At 46.5% G+C, this 19,344-nt stretch overlaps 1 protein-coding gene across 1 annotated transcript in view; it reads left to right on the top strand.

Moving 5' to 3' along the window:
- The first annotated feature begins 14,793 nt into the window (after positions 1–14,793).
- PPRC1 (PPARG related coactivator 1) overlaps positions 14,794–19,344 on the top strand; it is a 30,107-nt gene continuing 25,556 nt past the window's right edge. Inside the window, exon 1 of the mRNA XM_069754050.1 lies at positions 14,794–14,943. Coding sequence (XP_069610151.1) covers positions 14,863–14,943 — 81 coding nt within the window. The 5' untranslated portion in view covers positions 14,794–14,862. The remainder of the gene's footprint in view (positions 14,944–19,344) is intronic.

Raw genomic sequence — 19,344 nt, 5'->3', positions numbered from 1 at the left:
CCATTACAGTGATGAATATGCGGCTCCACCCCTAGGTTTAAACACCAAACAAAAAAAAAAGATTTTTCATTCCTTCTCTCCAGCGAACTCTGCTGGAGAGAAGACATGAATGGCGGCTTCAGCACCACGCTGGGGGGACAGCGCTTACTGTAGCACTGTCTCCTGCACGGCACACGGACTGCACACGGACAGCATCCGTGTATGGTACGTGTTTTACACGGACCCATTGACTTTAATGGTTCCGTGTAATCCGTGCGCTCCCACGAACACTGACATGTCTCCGTGTTTTTCAAACGGACACACGGTCCGTGAAAACACGCTGACATGTGCAGAGACACATTGATTTTAATGTGTCTACGTGAGTCAGTGTCTCCGGTACGTGAGGAAACTGTCACCTCATATACCGGAGCCACTGACGTGTGAAACTGGCCTAAGTATGGCCCTCAATATATTTTCTGCTGTTTTTCTGTATGGGGGCCCGAACTGTCCTAAGACAGATGATTTTGGGGGAGATAAGAATCAGAGGTGTCCAGTTTCAATGGCCAATTTTTTGTTTTCTGTAAGATGAGTCGCCCCCCGAGGAGTCTAACAGCAGCTCTCGCATAGACAACAGAGTAGGCTGTCCCCTGAGGAGTCTGACAGCAGCTCTCACATAGAGAGCACAGTAGGCCGTCCCCTCTGGAGTCTGACAGTTCTCACATAGAGAGCACAGTAGGCCGTCCCCTGAGGAGTCTGACAGTTCTCTCATAGAGAGCACAGTAGGCCGTCCCCTGAGGAGTCTGACAGTTCTCACATAGAGAGCACAGTAGGCCGTCCCCTGAGGAGTCTGACAGCAGCTCTCGCATAGAGAGCACAGTAGGCCGTCCCCTCTGGAGTCTGACAGTTCTCACATAGAGAGCACAGTAGGCCGTCCCCTGAGGAGTCTGACAGTTCTCTCATAGAGAGCACAGTAGGCCGTCCCCTGAGGAGTCTGACAGTTCTCACATAGAGAGCACAGTAGGCCGTCCCCTGAGGAGTCTGACAGCAGCTCTCGCATAGAGAGCACAGTAGGCCGTCCCCTGAGGAGTCTGACAGCAGCTCTCGCATAGAGAGCACAGTAGGCCGTCCCCTCTGGAGTCTGACAGTTCTCACATAGAGAGCACAGTAGGCCGTCCCCTCTGGAGTCTGACAGTTCTCACATAGAGAGCACAGTAGGCCGTCCCCTCTGGAGTCTGACAGTTCTCACATAGAGAGCACAGTAGGCCGTCCCCTGAGTCTGACAGCTCTCGCATAGAGAGCACAGTAGGCCGTCCCCTGAGGAGTCTGACAGTTCTCTCATAGAGAGCACAGTAGGCCGTCCCCTGAGGAGTCTGACAGCAGCTCTCACATAGAGAGCACAGTAGGCCGTCCCCTCTGGAGTCTGACAGTTCTCACATAGAGAGCACAGTAGGCCGTCCCCTGAGTCTGACAGTTCTCACATAGAGAGCACAGTAGGCCGTCCCCTGAGGAGTCTGACAGCTCTCGCATAGAGAGCACAGTAGGCCGTCCCCTGAGGAGTCTGACAGTTCTCTCATAGAGAGCACAGTAGGCCGTCCCCTGAGGAGTCTGACAGCAGCTCTCACATAGAGAGCACAGTAGGCCGTCCCCTCTGGAGTCTGACAGTTCTCACATAGAGAGCACAGTAGGCCGTCCCCTGAGTCTGACAGTTCTCACATAGAGAGCACAGTAGGCCGTCCCCTGAGGAGTCTGACAGCTCTCGCATAGAGAGCACAGTAGGCCGTCCCCTGAGGAGTCTGACAGTTCTCTCATAGAGAGCACAGTAGGCCGTCCCCTGAGGAGTCTGACAGCAGCTCTCACATTGAAAGCACAGGAGAACTGAGCGCTCCTACATACAGAGGAGCCAAGAGAGATAGCTGCTGACTGATCAGCCAAACTATCATTTGGCCTTCAGCTATCCATGGTGTGCAGGGCCACATATGCCTTATGTTTCGAATTACCAGTTCTGATAAGAAAATACACACTCAGCTTTAGACAGCACTTTTTACGCAAAAACACACATAGAAACGCCATCATTTTTACTTGACTTTGTTTCTGCCATTTTTAATAGGCTTTTGTTTCATCTGCCCTGTTGAGGGCAGAGCAAAGTACTGCAGTGCGCAGGCGCTGGGCCTCTCTGACCTTTCCCGGCGCCTGCGCACTGCAGTACTTTGCTCTGCCCTCAACAGGGTCGACAAAGTACGCCTGCGTCGGAGCAGGAAGACAAGAAGAGGACGTCATCGTATGAAGATGGGAGGCCCCGGACCGCAACGCCCATCGGACCAGGCCGCAGCGGGACCGACCCTGGGTGAGTATAATCTAACCTCTTTTTCTCATCTTTCAGGATACATCGGGGGCTTATCTACAGCATTACAGAATCCATTACAGAATGTGTAGATAAGCCCCTAATGCCGGTGAGTTTAGCTCATCTTTGATTTTGGGGGTGACAGATTCCCTTTAATTCTTACCAAATCCCCAATTCCATGTCCTGAAATGCAGCCACAAATGCTCAGGAGCCTCCACCGTGCGTCGCTGTTCCTGCTGACAATCATTAGGCTAAGGTCGCACTAACGAGACTGTCCGGCGCGCGCTCTGATCGCTGCTGTGTGACCCTATAGATGGCGCCGTCACTCTCTTATCAGCGGCGTTTCCATGGCTGCTTTACAGTGTGGTGGCCGAGCAGTCTCCCCTGCGGCACAATCACCGGGTGCCGATTTCTGAACACCCCCGTCGCCGCCATCTTGGTACACCTATTCAGGAGATGGTTACTTTGACTCTGTGCTGCGATGACCCCCGTCGCCGCCATCTTGGTACACCTATACAGGAGATGGTTACTTTGACTCTGTGCTGCGATGCTGTAGAGCTGCAGTTTATAGCGCAGAAGATTAATGTCAAATGTAAAAGAAAAATGTATTTTAAACAAATTAAAATAAAGCAGAAAATCTTGGAGCACCCCAGTCAAAAACACATATAAAAAAAATAACATTTATGGAAATATACTACTGTATTAAAAATCCATAAACAGTGTACAGGAAAAAAAATGGCTCCATTCACAGAAAAAAACCTCCAAAACATTACCGGTTTTTTTACAGTGTTTTTTTTTTTTTTTTTTTTTACAGAGTTCTAAACTTTTTAACCATTAAAAGCCTAAAAAAATGTTTCCAAGTTTGTCCCGGACCCAGAGTCTCACATTACCGGGTCATTTTTACCACAATGCTGCAAAAACTAAATGCAGAAAAAACCAATGATGGAAGTGCAGGGTTTTTGCCTTAATTACCATTTTTTCCACCATTGCTCAGCACATTAGATGGTAAAATGCATCAACAGCCCTGAAATTGGCTAATTAGGGATAAAGTTATATCTCTCAGAAGAGGAAGTGGAAGGAAAATAACACTGGACAGGGAGCAGAGAACAACAGAGCATGCGCAAAAACAGAACTACTGATAGCATCCAGGCATGAAAGGGTGTCAGCCCAGTACACTCCAGCAGTCTGGCCGTTGGCCCCGCCCAGCCCCAGTGCTCAGCCCCTCCCCTCCCCGTCACTTCCTCCTCTGCACGACCACGTGGACCGCTCCAGTCCCGGGAAAAAAAAACCTCGCTGCGCCCTGATTTCGCGGGAAAACAAGCGTCTGGGCGTGGTCTCTACACATTACTAACCAAAGAGATACAAAGTATCAGAACACACCACTCAAAAATAGTATAAAAAGATAACAACTTTTATTAAGAATACATACATGTTTTAAAAAAAGAAAAGAAAGTAACAGCGATCAATACATAATAAGGGGAAGGATGATACCCGAGTAAGGTGCACACAAACCAGAGAATGAGGAAAAAGTAACAGGGGCATGGGGATGGCAAAGATATCCATACTATACCAGCTTCATAATAACAAGCCTAAAAAGGTTAACCATATTTGCCCAAGATGAAAAGTGCAAGTGCATAGCAGTTGGTAATATTATTAGCAGCACATACCCATGAAATCCACCTGTCCTCAGTCTCGCAAAAAGCCCCGACGCGCGTTTCGCAATCTTGCTTTGTCAAGGGGAAGGCAAGTTGTGCGTGTCATGTCTCTATTATGCCCCTAATATATAAAGCCCATTCATTAGCGCACCCGCCAATGCGGCATCGCGCATGGCACCGCCGCCCCCGGATCCCAGGTGCATCTGTTTCCGGCACTCACAATCGGCGTGCGGGGAGGAAATCCTCCATGACGTCATATCCGCACAGTCGATGGTAAAGAGGCCTTCAACAAAATGGTGGTTCCAGGGTGCGATGCGCATGCGCGTCGCCATCTTGTTAGGGCCCGATCTCAACACCATAGAGAAACAGATGAAAGAAAACAGCCGATCGCGCTGGTATACATAACCCCCAGTCCAGGCGGTAAGGAACGCGTTATAGGAAAAATATATGCGCTATACCATATCCATTTAATCAAAGATGAAACAAAGCCCTCAAACAAAATATTCTTAGTAGTTCCCAGGTAAAGTGCAGATGCGCACCGCCATCTTGTTGGGGCCGAATTTTAACAATATAGATGCAGCTTAAAGGCGCCGATACCAATAATATATGTAACCCCGGGTCCAAATGGTAAATAGCATATTGTGCATAGCAACAAACGCAGTATACCACCACCGCACAAGAAAGCAAAATATAATAGAAATACATTGATTAATATATATTAGATGTCAAAAAAGAGGAGGGGGAGAGAAAACAAATAACAAACAATGGGAAAAAGAATAGAAAGAGAACAATATCCTCATATCATTATCAGACAGAACATATAGATTCAAAAGAAAGTCCTCTTTCAAGATTCTTCAATCATCATTAGTGTGGCTTTTTCTCTACTAAGAGATCCTTGATATGTTCCAATAGTGTCAGACGCCGTAGTGCTGTAGAATGGCAGGTGCTTTAAATCAGGGCATTAATTATGGAGCAATTTTCCGTAATAATTACTAAAACAAAAAATAATAAATAAAAAATAAAGAGGAAAAAACAAACACAAGCATAAGTAAAGACATAAACACAAAATTAAATTAAAAAGCAGAGAACTATAAAAATGGAGCAAAGCTCAGTTTCTCGTTAAGCCCTGCAGGGGACATAGTACCAAGTTCTACAGTCCATCTTGTTTCAGTTTGTGCCAATAGTTGTTTTAAGTTGCCCCCTCTTATCCCCCCATGGATCCTATCAATGCCTTTGACCTTAAGGCCTCGGGGGTCAGAGTTATGATGTAATAAAAAATGTTTTGGCAACGTTTTTAGTGTAGACACATCCTCCACCTCCTTTGCAGCTTGAATATCCCTCACGTGCTCTCTAACTCTAATGCGCAGCTCCCTAGTTGTCAAACCAATATAAATTTTGGAACAGGGGCACTGTGCAAAATATATGACATGTGAGGTAGTGCAAGATATATAATGGACAATATTATATTCTTGTGTACCAGCAGCATTTTTAAAGGTCTTGGCCCTCACAATGTTAGATAGATTGCACGCCATGCAATCCCCACATGGGAAACAGCCCCATCTCTGTTTAGAGTTACCAAAAAAGCTCTTATGTGGGGCCACATAGTGACTCCTCACTAATTGGTCCTTCAAATTTTTGCTTCTTCTTGCAGTGATAAGGGGTCTTATAGAAATTTCTTTATTTAGTATAGGATCGGTTTGAAGAACAGGCCAGTGCTTGGTCAGAATCTGACGCATAGCACCCCACTGACAATTAAACGTTGATATAAATCTAATTTGGGTATCACTTTTGTCAGTCTGAGCGCTAGAATTGCAAAGTAATTTTTGGCGCGGGGTATATTTGGCACGATGGTAGCCATATTTGATGTTTCTTTGGCTATACCCTCTTTCAATAAAGCGATTTTTTAGATCTTTTGCCTGCTCTTCAAACCTGTCTTCCGTGGAGCAAGTACGTTTTGCCCTAAGGAACTGGCCAATGGGGATTGCTTTAATAGTCGAATGAGCATGTCCCGAGGAGGCATGAAGAAAAGAATTAACAGAGGTATCCTTCCTGAAGATGTCAGTATGCACGGACCCTGACTCATCAACAGACAGAGCAATGTCTAAAAAGTCGATCCTGCGTTCATGCCATTTGTATGAAAGTCTAATGTTATAGACATTATCATTCAAAGATGACATAAAACTCTCCAATTCAGGGACCGTTCCCTGCCAGATGATAAGAAGATCGTCAATATACCGAAACCAGCACTGCACATGGTCGGCGGCGCACGCCCCCTCCCCACGAAAAATCTCCCTCTCCCAAAAACCCAGGAAGAGGTTAGCGTAGGCAGGCGCACACGCCGCCCCCATGGCAGTGCCGCGTTTCTGCAGGTAGAAACGGTCCCTGAAAGTGAAGAAGTTATGGTACAATACAAATTGCAATAATTCTAACAAAAGATCGACAAAGGGTCCGTCCAAATTGCTCATCTCCAGGAAGTATCGTACGGCCTCTAGACCATGTTGGTGGTCAATACACGTATAAAGGGACTCGACGTCCGCGGTGACAAGGAGCATATCTGGATCCAGGCAAAGACCATCAACCCTAACCAGGACGTCCACGGAGTCCCTGACATAGGAGGGCAGCGTTTCGACCAAGGGTTTCAGGTAATAATCAATAAATTTACACACAGGGTCACACTTTGATTAAATGGATATGGTATAGCGCATATATTTTTCCTATAACGCGTTCCTTACCGCCTGGACTGGGGGTTATGTATACCAGCGCGATCGGCTGTTTTCTTTCATCTGTTTCTCTATGGTGTTGAGATCGGGCCCTAACAAGATGGCGACGCGCATGCGCATCGCACCCTGGAACCACCATTTTGTTGAAGGCCTCTTTACCATCGACTGTGCGGATATGACGTCATGGAGGATTTCCTCCCCGCACGCCGATTGTGAGTGCCGGAAACAGATGCACCTGGGATCCGGGGGCGGCGGTGCCATGCGCGATGCCGCATTGGCGGGTGCGCTAATGAATGGGCTTTATATATTAGGGGCATAATAGAGACATGACACGCACAACTTGCCTTCCCCTTGACAAAGCAAGATTGCGAAACGCGCGTCGGGGCTTTTTGCGAGACTGAGGACAGGTGGATTTCATGGGTATGTGCTGCTAATAATATTACCAACTGCTATGCACTTGCACTTTTCATCTTGGGCAAATATGGTTAACCTTTTTAGGCTTGTTATTATGAAGCTGGTATAGTATGGATATCTTTGCCATCCCCATGCCCCTGTTACTTTTTCCTCATTCTCTGGTTTGTGTGCACCTTACTCGGGTATCATCCTTCCCCTTATTATGTATTGATCGCTGTTACTTTCTTTTCTTTTTTTAAAACATGTATGTATTCTTAATAAAAGTTGTTATCTTTTTATACTATTTTTGAGTGGTGTGTTCTGATACTTTGTATCTCTTTGGTTAGTACTGGCTCTTCACGCCCCATATATGCTTCTTGTGGGATTTCCTACCTTGGTGGAGGAACCCTTTGATTAGCACTAGTATGTTTATGGATATTTTTGTTCATGTTATTGTTGTTGTGTTTTTCACAGCTGTTGATCCTAAACATATGGATTACCGAGCCCGTGATCAAACGTGGCTCCATAAATTAAATGAGGTATTTAAGGATGATCCGAGTCCGATTTTAAATGGCAGAGACATGCAGGAGCAAACAAACTGCCTTAAAGATCTCCTCCATAGGCGTACTAAGGTGTGGTGGAATCGTGCGTTTTTAGAACGCTATATGTCTAAAAATCTTATCCCACGTGGTCTGCGGGTGCAGATATTTCCATCTTTTGCAGTTAATGATGAAGTATTAAAAGACAAATGGGAAAAAGTTGCTGATGGTTGTTCTAGAGGCTTTATGGAAATTTTGATGCAGATAGATGATGCCAAACTTAAAGACATTGAAAAAGACATTGAAGATGTTCAAAATGATCTTAAAAAAGAACTATCAGGGGCGGCCCTGGAGGAGTTTAACAAAGATCTTGAATCATGTTTTCAAAAATGGGAAAAAGAAATTGTTAATGTAAAATCTCGGAAGTTCCAGCGTGACAATCTCGACTTCCAGAACAAAATGGTATATAGATGGAGGAGAATTAATAAAACCGGAAGATCAAATAGATCAAGGTCAGGGTCTATGTCATCATTTACTTCCATCGACGAACCAAGACCCAGTAGTAGTGCCCCATCTGCTGAAAACCTCATCACAGCACCAAGCACCAGAAATCCCAGGAGGAACAATAAATTTAATAAAGGGAAAATTACTCCTCCACAACAATACTATAAGAAAACTCGCAGTGCCCGTAATAACTTGGAGGTAATTAATCTCTCCTCACACACCTTATCTCAAGCACAACAGGAGGTTCTTAGTTTTGGTTTATCTTTTTCCCCTACTAACAACTTCCATTATTTTACAGCGGTAAAAGACCTTCACCTCTTCTGTCGGAAGCTTGTCCTGAGGAGGCTGCATCATCGGTCAGGTGGGGATGTCGACGCCCGCGGTGACACGGAGCTGGAGGCATTGGAGGTATTGGAGGGCCTACTGAGTGAGCAGGATTCTGAAAATGCGGTCGGGTTCCCGAGTGCTGTCGTGCCTAGATCTAGAACCTTTCCCCCCTTGTCCGTCTGTCCACAAATTGATATTTTTGCACGACTGGTGACTGAGGATTTTAAGAAAATACCAACTAAAATAAGATATGATAACCTCAGTCACGATCATAGACGTGCTTTGAAACAACTTAAATCATTAGATGACGTGGTTATTAAATCAGCGGACAAGGGGGGAAATGTCGTGATCTGGCCGACAGAAAAATATGAAAAGGAAGCATTCAGACAACTCAGGGATAAAAACTACTATTTGTTGCTTCCTCAGAATCCTCTGACCGCATTCTCACACCTGCTCGATACCATTCTGATCCAGGCTTGGGAGAAAGGACTCATTCCCAAAAAGATTTTGGATGGTTTCAGGGACCGTTTCTACCTGCAGAAACGCGGCACTGCCATGGGGGCGGCGTGTGCGCCTGCCTACGCTAACCTCTTCCTGGGTTTTTGGGAGAGGGAGATTTTTCGTGGGGAGGGGGCGTGCGCCGCCGACCATGTGCAGTGCTGGTTTCGGTATATTGACGATCTTCTTATCATCTGGCAGGGAACGGTCCCTGAATTGGAGAGTTTTATGTCATCTTTGAATGATAATGTCTATAACATTAGACTTTCATACAAATGGCATGAACGCAGGATCGACTTTTTAGACATTGCTCTGTCTGTTGATGAGTCAGGGTCCGTGCATACTGACATCTTCAGGAAGGATACCTCTGTTAATTCTTTTCTTCATGCCTCCTCGGGACATGCTCATTCGACTATTAAAGCAATCCCCATTGGCCAGTTCCTTAGGGCAAAACGTACTTGCTCCACGGAAGACAGGTTTGAAGAGCAGGCAAAAGATCTAAAAAATCGCTTTATTGAAAGAGGGTATAGCCAAAGAAACATCAAATATGGCTACCATCGTGCCAAATATACCCCGCGCCAAAAATTACTTTGCAATTCTAGCGCTCAGACTGACAAAAGTGATACCCAAATTAGATTTATATCAACGTTTAATTGTCAGTGGGGTGCTATGCGTCAGATTCTGACCAAGCACTGGCCTGTTCTTCAAACCGATCCTATACTAAATAAAGAAATTTCTATAAGACCCCTTATCACTGCAAGAAGAAGCAAAAATTTGAAGGACCAATTAGTGAGGAGTCACTATGTGGCCCCACATAAGAGCTTTTTTGGTAACTCTAAACAGAGATGGGGCTGTTTCCCATGTGGGGATTGCATGGCGTGCAATCTATCTAACATTGTGAGGGCCAAGACCTTTAAAAATGCTGCTGGTACACAAGAATATAATATTGTCCATTATATATCTTGCACTACCTCACATGTCATATATTTTGCACAGTGCCCCTGTTCCAAAATTTATATTGGTTTGACAACTAGGGAGCTGCGCATTAGAGTTAGAGAGCACGTGAGGGATATTCAAGCTGCAAAGGAGGTGGAGGATGTGTCTACACTAAAAACGTTGCCAAAACATTTTTTATTACATCATAACTCTGACCCCCGAGGCCTTAAGGTCAAAGGCATTGATAGGATCCATGGGGGGATAAGAGGGGGCAACTTAAAACAACTATTGGCACAAACTGAAACAAGATGGACTGTAGAACTTGGTACTATGTCCCCTGCAGGGCTTAACGAGAAACTGAGCTTTGCTCCATTTTTATAGTTCTCTGCTTTTTAATTTAATTTTGTGTTTATGTCTTTACTTATGCTTGTGTTTGTTTTTTCCTCTTTATTTTTTATTTATTATTTTTTGTTTTAGTAATTATTACGGAAAATTGCTCCATAATTAATGCCCTGATTTAAAGCACCTGCCATTCTACAGCACTACGGCGTCTGACACTATTGGAACATATCAAGGATCTCTTAGTAGAGAAAAAGCCACACTAATGATGATTGAAGAATCTTGAAAGAGGACTTTCTTTTGAATCTATATGTTCTGTCTGATAATGATATGAGGATATTGTTCTCTTTCTATTCTTTTTCCCATTGTTTGTTATTTGTTTTCTCTCCCCCTCCTCTTTTTTGACATCTAATATATATTAATCAATGTATTTCTATTATATTTTGCTTTCTTGTGCGGTGGTGGTATACTGCGTTTGTTGCTATGCACAATATGCTATTTACCATTTGGACCCGGGGTTACATATATTATTGGTATCGGCGCCTTTAAGCTGCATCTATATTGTTAAAATTCGGCCCCAACAAGATGGCGGTGCGCATCTGCACTTTACCTGGGAACTACTAAGAATATTTTGTTTGAGGGCTTTGTTTCATCTTTGATTAAATGGATATGGTATAGCGCATATATTTTTCCTATAACGCGTTCCTTACCGCCTGGACTGGGGGTTATGTATACCAGCGCGATCGGCTGTTTTCTTTCATCTGTTTCTCTATGGTGTTGAGATCGGGCCCTAACAAGATGGCGACGCGCATGCGCATCGCACCCTGGAACCACCATTTTGTTGAAGGCCTCTTTACCATCGACTGTGCGGATATGACGTCATGGAGGATTTCCTCCCCGCACGCCGATTGTGAGTGCCGGAAACAGATGCACCTGGGATCCGGGGGCGGCGGTGCCATGCGCGATGCCGCATTGGCGGGTGCGCTAATGAATGGGCTTTATATATTAGGGGCATAATAGAGACATGACACGCACAACTTGCCTTCCCCTTGACAAAGCAAGATTGCGAAACGCGCGTCGGGGCTTTTTGCGAGACTGAGGACAGGTGGATTTCATGGGTATGTGCTGCTAATAATATTACCAACTGCTATGCACTTGCACTTTTCATCTTGGGCAAATATGGTTAACCTTTTTAGGCTTGTTATTATGAAGCTGGTATAGTATGGATATCTTTGCCATCCCCATGCCCCTGTTACTTTTTCCTCATTCTCTGGTTTGTGTGCACCTTACTCGGGTATCATCCTTCCCCTTATTATGTATTGATCGCTGTTACTTTCTTTTCTTTTTTTAAAACATGTATGTATTCTTAATAAAAGTTGTTATCTTTTTATACTATTTTTGAGTGGTGTGTTCTGATACTTTGTATCTCTTTGGTTAGTACTGGCTCTTCACGCCCCATATATGCTTCTTGTGGGATTTCCTACCTTGGTGGAGGAACCCTTTGATTAGCACTAGTATGTTTATGGATATTTTTGTTCGTGGTCTCTACACATTGCAGCCAATCAGCGCGCGGAGGACTCTGCACGCAGCTCGGGTTTCGCGCCATATAAGTGACGTCACTGGGATGACTGTACACAGAGGACAGAGATGCTCTGCAGGGTGGGGAGAGAGGCGCTGCAGGCGGTCACACAGCCCTGTGCAGAGCAGTCACAACCCTGTGCAGAGCAGTCACACATCCTGTGCAGAGCAGTCACACAGAACTGTGCAGAGCAGTCACGCACCCTGTGCAGAGCAGTCACACAGCCCTGTGCAGAGCAGTCACAACCCTGTGCAGAGCAGTCACACATCCTGTGCAGAGCAGTCACACAGCCCTGTGCAGAGCAGTCACAACCCTGTGCAGAGCAGTCACACAGCCCTGTGCAGAGCAGTCACAACCCTGTGCAGAGCAGTCACACATCCTGTGCAGAGCAGTCACACAGCCCTGTGCAGAGCAGTCACAACCCTGTGCAGAGCAGTCACACAGCCCTGTGCAGAGCAGTCACAACCCTGTGCAGAGCAGTCACACAGCCCTGTGCAGAGCAGTCACACAGCCCTGTGCAGAGCAGTCACACAGAACTGTGCAGAGCAGTCACACAGAACTGTGCAGAGCAGTCACGCACCCTGTGCAGAGCAGTCACAACCCTGTGCAGAGCAGTCACAAACCTGTGCAGAGCAGTCACACAGCCCTGTGCAGAGCAGTCACACAGAACTGTGCAGAGCAGTCACGCACCCTGTGCAGAGCAGTCACACAACCCTGTGCAGAGCAGTCACACAGCCCTGTGCAGAGCAGTCACACAGAACTGTGCAGAGCGGTCACACAGCCCTGTGCAGAGCAGTCACAAACCTGTGCAGAGCAGTCACAAACCTGTGCAGAGCAGTCACACAGCCCTGTGCAGAGCAGTCACAAACCTGTGCAGAGCAGTCACACAGCCCTGTGCAGAGCAGTCACACAGAACTGTGCAGAGCAGTCACACAGCCCTGTGCAGAGCAGTCACACAGCCCTGTGCAGAGCAGTCACAAACCTGTGCAGAGCAGTCACACAGCCCTGTGCAGAGCAGTCACACAGCCCTGTGCAGAGCGGTCACACAGCCCTGTGCAGAGCGGTCACACAGCCCTGTGCAGAGCGGTCACACAGCCCTGTGCAGAGCAATCACACAGCCCTGTGCAGAGCGGTCACACAGCCCTGTGCAGAGCGGTCACACAGAACTGTGCAGAGCAGTCACACAGAACTGTGCAGAGCAGTCACACAGAACTGTGCAGAGGAGTAACACAGAACTGTGCAGAGCAGTCACAATCCTGTGCAGAGCAGTCACACAGCCCTGTGCAGAGCAGTCACACAGCCCTGTGCAGAGCGGTCACACAGCCCTGTGCAGAGCGGTCACACAGCCCTGTGCAGAGCAGTCACACAGAACTGTGCAGAGGAGTAACACAGAACTGTGCAGAGCAGTCACAATCTTGTGCAGAGCAGTCACACAGCCCTGTGCAGAGCAGTCACACAGAACTGTGCAGAGCAGTCACAACCCTGTGCAGAGCAGTCACGCAGCCCTCTGTAATTCTCGGTTCTGGGTTTTTAATTTATTACAGTTGATAACTTTATCATAGATATTTTCTGCTGTGATCTCAGCCCCGGCCGCATTGCCTCCTGTATGGTGTCAACCCCAGTTATATGTACAAGGGGGAGGGGGGGGGGGTGATGGCTGACACTCTTCTGGGGGCACAGCGGCGGACACTCTTCTGGGGGCAATGCGGAGGTCACCGTTGTGGGGGCATACACTATACAAACAACACTGGTGGCGCTGCGGCGGTCGTTGTCATGGGGGCACGGCGGCAGATGCTCTTCTGGGGCGTGGCTGTGGTCACTGTTATGGGGGCATGGCGGCGGTTACTCTTATAGGTCACTTATGGGGGAACTGCAGTGGTCACTGTTACGAGTTCACAGTGGCTGCCGCTCTTCTGGGTCCCTATTATAGAGGCACAGCGGCAGTTGTTATCAGGGAGCGCAGCTGCGGTTGATCTTATGGGGGCGCAGCAGCTGTTGCTCTTATGGGGGCATAGTGGCAGTTGTTCTTATGGGGCACAGCGGCGGTTCCTCTTGTGGGGGGTGCAGCGGCGGTTGCTCTTATGGGTCGCGGTCAGGTACGGACTGGGGATGAAATTCAGCTCTGGCATTTGAAATCACACACGCCCATGATGTCCTCGTTCTCAATAACCAGATGGGATATATCACTAATATTACCCAGGATGGAGGAAAGAAAGATTTACTACAAGGCCAATATTTCTAATTATACCCACGGCCTGCTGAGGTAAGTGACACAGTGATCAGCTTTGTGCTCGGTCACAACTGTTACAGTATGGGTGTCTTGAGAACACCGATTCGGTTAACAACGTAGCAGACAAGGCAGCCCATGACCAGACCGGCCCTTCTGGCATTTGCCAGAATTGCCAAATGGCCAGTCCGGCTCTGGTCGCGGTTACTCTTATGGGGGCACACCAGCGGTTCCTCTTATTGGTTTGCTCCAATGGGGGCACAGAGGCGGTTGCTGTTTTAGGTCGCTCCTATGGGGGCACAGTGGTGTCTGCTCTTATGGGTCACGGTCGCTCCTATGGTTGCGCCGGTTGCTCTTATGGGTCGCGGTTGCTCTTATGGGGGCACAGAAGCGGTTCCTCTTATAGGTTGCTCCTATGTGGGCACAGTGGCGGTTGCTCTTATGGGGGCACAGCAGCGGTTCCTCTTATAGGTTGCTCCTATGTGGGCACAGTGGCGGTTGCTCTTATGGGGGCACAGCAGTGGTTGCGGTTATAGGTCCTTCTTATGAGGACAATGTTTTGGTTCAGTTGTAGCTGTTCCCAGTAATTCCACTGCACCATTATGGGATTATTATCATTATTATAACACACACAGACCGCTGCGCCTGCGTCATTCTGGGAGATTCTCTGCCACAACCAAGATGGCGGCGCTCCCCTCCCAGCCGCTCTGTTCCCGGCAGTGACTAACTCCTGGCTCCGCCCCCTCCCATGCGGCAAGGACCACGTGTTCCAGGGCGGCCGTGCTGCTGCTGCTGCCGGCTCAGGAGCGGAGCTGTGGGGCCAAGATGGCGGCGCGGTGGGGAGCCGGAGACGGGACGCTAACCATCGGAGGAATGGAGCTCTTCACCGCCGCAGGATCTCTCCAGGTACAGTGCTGGGAAGGCGGCGTCCGGCCGAGCTGCTCCGGAGCCGGGGCGGCCGCTGTGAGAGGTGCGGGCGCTGCAGGAGCCGCTGTGTATGACACGTGGATGGGAGAGACGCGTGTGTGCCGGGGCCGGGCGGCGGGGGGCGCTGCTCTGACCGCGGCTCCTCAGACTCTCTGCGGCCGGGAAACACGTGGAGGCGGCGTGACACGAGGAGAACAGCCGGGACCGGCACAACGTGCACCGAATATACGGCCCGTGCAGTCTGTAATACCCGTGTAATGTGTGTGAGACCCCACGTGTTGTGTGTAACAGCCCCCGCACACCTGGAAAACCGAATATCTGCCCACATCTGTAATACCGTATAATATCTGCCCCATCTGTAATACCGTATATCTGCCCCATCTGTAATACCGTATAATATATCTGCCCCATCTGTAATACCGTATAATATATCTGCCCCATCTGTAATACCGTATAATATCTACACATCTGTTATACTGTATAATATATCTGCCCATCTGTAATACCGTATAATATATCTGCCCCATCTGTAATACCGTATAATATCTACACATCTGTTATACTGTATAATATATCTGCCCATCTGTAATACCGTATAATATATCTGCCCCATCTGTAATACCGTATAATATATCTGCCCCATCTGTAATACCGTATAATATATCTGCCCCATCTGTAATACCGTATAATATCTACACATCTGTTATACTGTATAATATATCTGCCCATCTGTAATACCGTATAATATATCTGCCCCATCTGTAATACCGTATAATATATCTGCCCCATCTGTAATACCGTATAATATATCTGCCCCATCTGTAATACCGTATAATATATCTGCCCCATCTGTAATACCGTATAATATATCTGCCCCATCTGTAATACCGTATAATATATCTGCCCCATCTGTAATACCGTATAATATATCTGCCCCATCTGTAATACCGTATAATATATCTGCCCCATCTGTAATACCGTATAATATATCTGCCCCATCTGTAATACCGTATAATATATCTGCCCCATCTGTAATACCGTATAATATATCTGCCCCATCTGTAATACCGTATAATATATCTGCCCCATCTGTAATACCGTATAATATATCTGCCCCATCTGTAATACCGTATAATATATCTGCCCCATCTGTAATACCGTATAATATATCTGCCCCATCTGTAATACCGTATAATATATCTGCCCCATCTGTAATACCGTATAATATCTCTGCCCCATCTGTAATACCGTATAATATCTCTGCCCCATCTGTAATACCGTATAATATCTCTGCCCCATCTGTAATACCGTATAATATCTCTGCCCCATCTGTAATACCGTATAATATCTCTGCCCCATCTGTAATACCGTATAACATATCTGCACTTCTGTAATACCGGATAATATCTGCCCCATCTGTAATACCGTATTATATCTGCCCATCTGTAATACCGTATATCTGCCCATCTGTAATACCGTATAATATCTGCCCATCTGTAATACCGTATAATATCTGCCCATCTGTAATACCGTATATCTGCCCATCTGTAATACCGTATATCTGCCCATCTGTAATACCGTATAATATCTGCCCATCTGTAATACCGTATAATATCTGCCCCATCTGTAATACCGTATAACATATCTGCACTTCTGTAATACCGGATAATATCTGCCCCATCTGTAATACCGTATTATATCTGCCCATCTGTAATACCGTATAATATCTGCCCATCTGTAATACCGTATATCTGCCCATCTGTAATACCGTATAATATCTGCCCATCTGTAATACCGTATATCTGCCCATCTGTAATACCGTATAATATCTGCCCCATCTGTAATACCGTATAATATCTGCCCCATCTGTAATACCGTATAATATCTGCCCCATCTGTAATACCGTATAATATCTGCCCCATCTGTAATACCGTATAATATCTGCCCCCTCTGTAATACCGTATAATATCTGCCCCATCTGTAATACCGTATATCCTCTTCCCCATCTGTAATACCGTATATCCTCTTCCCCATCTGTAATACCGTATATCCTCTTCCCCATCTGTAATACCGTATATCCTCTTCCCCATCTGTAATACCGTATATCCTCTTCCCCATCTGTAATACCGTATATCCTCTTCCCCATCTGTAATACCGTATATCCTCTTCCCCATCTGTAATACCGTATATCCTCTTGCACATCTGTAATACCGTATATCCTCTTGCACATCTGTAATACCGTATATCCTCTTGCACATCTGTAATATCGTATATCATCTCTGCACATCTGTAATACCGTATATCATCTCTGCACATCTGTAATACCGTATATCATCTCTGCACATCTGTAATACCGTATATCATCTCTGCACATCTGTAATACCGTATATCATCTCTGCACATCTGTAATACCGTATATCATCTCTGCACATCTGTAATACCGTATATCATCTCTGCACATCTGTAATACCGTATATCATCTCTGCACATCTGTAATACCGTATATCATCTCTGCACATCTGTAATACCGTATATCATCTCTGCACATCTGTAATACCGTATATCATCTCTGCACATCTGTAATACCGTATATCATCTCTGCACATCTGTAATACCGTATATCATTTGTCTGGACCTCCTCGGTCTGTAATTCTCTGATAATTCTAATTAAGTTCCTATTAATGACGCTGCCTCTAATCCTGCCCTAGTAATAACCTGCAGCTGCACCTCCCTCATGTATAATAACGTTATAACTATTAATAATTGTAACTGCCTCTAATACTGAAGGAATAATCCCCGGCCGCCTTCTTATCCCAGTCTATAATGATTTTATAACTTTTCTTATTGATGCTGCTGCCTCCAATCCTGCACTAGTAATAACCTGCAGCTGCACCTCCCTCCTCCCTCCCTATAATAGCTTTCACCCCCACAGCCATCCTGTTCCCTGTAAATTTGTAGCAGTCTGGTACCTGGGGAAATGTGATGGGAAGAGGCAGAAAGATGTGCGGTTGTTGTGCTCACCCTCTGCCGTGTAGGTGACCCCCAAACGCCGCCCCCGCTCCAACTCCCCCCACGGGGGTCAGTCTTGTCATTATTTGGCACGCTTCTGTTTTTTTTTTTTGGGGGGGGGGGACATTGATTTTAGTTTAATTCTCCTCTGTCACTTCTTTGGCCACCCTGGTGCATTATAGCAATATTCTCTTACTGTCGGAGGACTACAACTCCCAGCTTGCTGCCTGACATGCTAAGAGTTGTAATGTTGGTGCAGGTGAAGGACTGATGGTTCAGTGTTGCCTGTGAGTTATGGTGGTGGGGGGGGGGGGGTGCTCTGGAGTGCGGTGTCCTGTCCCCTCCAGCGGTGGTCGGGGGGCAGCCTTATATACACAGGTACTGGAGGACTCGTGCAGGTTCAGGCGCGGCCGGCTCCTTCCATATGGTAGCATAGCAGACGCCGGGGTCCCACGTGTCGGCATCGGGCGGGTGGCGTCCACTCCAGACTGCTGATGTGTGGATTTTTGTGTCTGGTGTTAGTGGAGTGGGGAGGACCCCGCCATGTGCACACATCCCCCCTGCTGCAGACACATGTGGAGCTGCCCCATGTTGACATGGAAATTAATTAGTGACGTGCCAGAACTACCGGAAGGTCGGGGTTGTTGCGTTTTTTTTTTTTTTTTTTTTTTCTGCCAATTTTATTTAGCAGTTTTGCTGTTTGTGGTAATTAATGTGTTTTATTTATTAGCATTTATTTAAATTAAAATTTAAAAAATAGTTTTTGCATTTTTTTATATACTTAACATGTTATTAAAAAAAAGTGACACCTAATGAATGCACTCTAAGGTTTTAGTGCGCTTTTACCATATAGTGAAACCCACTCATTTTTTGTTTTGTTGATACCGTTTTGGAGTATTTATAATTTGTTGCTTATTTTAAAAGTTGAGCAAAAAAAAAAAGAAAAACTTATTTCCTAGTCTGGTTTTTCATGCAGCCAGACCTGGCGGTCTTCACTTCTAGTGAGCGGTGGATGCCATGTAGGAGGGGGCAGGACATCGGAACCGGGCAGAGCAAATATATATATTTATTATTATTGTGGGTGGAGTGGAAATTAATGGAAGAGATCAGAGCTATCTCCGATCCCGGCAGTGTAATGCGGCGCACCTTCCGCTGCTGATCTTGTAGTTGCACCCGCTAGCTTGTGCAAGTGTTCAGTTCCTCCGCAGCGCCACCACAGGAGACATGAAGCATGACACAGTGCAGCCCCTTTAAGTCGAATTTCCCACGCTTTGGCACTGTAATAATTGCTTCGAGTCACTTGGTGTAATGTTTTACTGCTTCACATGAAACAATGAACTGCTGCCAGTGCAGTGAATGAATCAGCGTCTC

Source organism: Ranitomeya imitator, chromosome 2 (assembly GCF_032444005.1).
Source record: "Ranitomeya imitator isolate aRanImi1 chromosome 2, aRanImi1.pri, whole genome shotgun sequence".
Classification (NCBI taxonomy): Eukaryota; Metazoa; Chordata; class Amphibia; order Anura; family Dendrobatidae; genus Ranitomeya; species Ranitomeya imitator.
The sequence above is the reverse complement of the archived record's forward strand: the minus strand, read 5'-3'. Positions and strand labels throughout refer to the sequence as shown.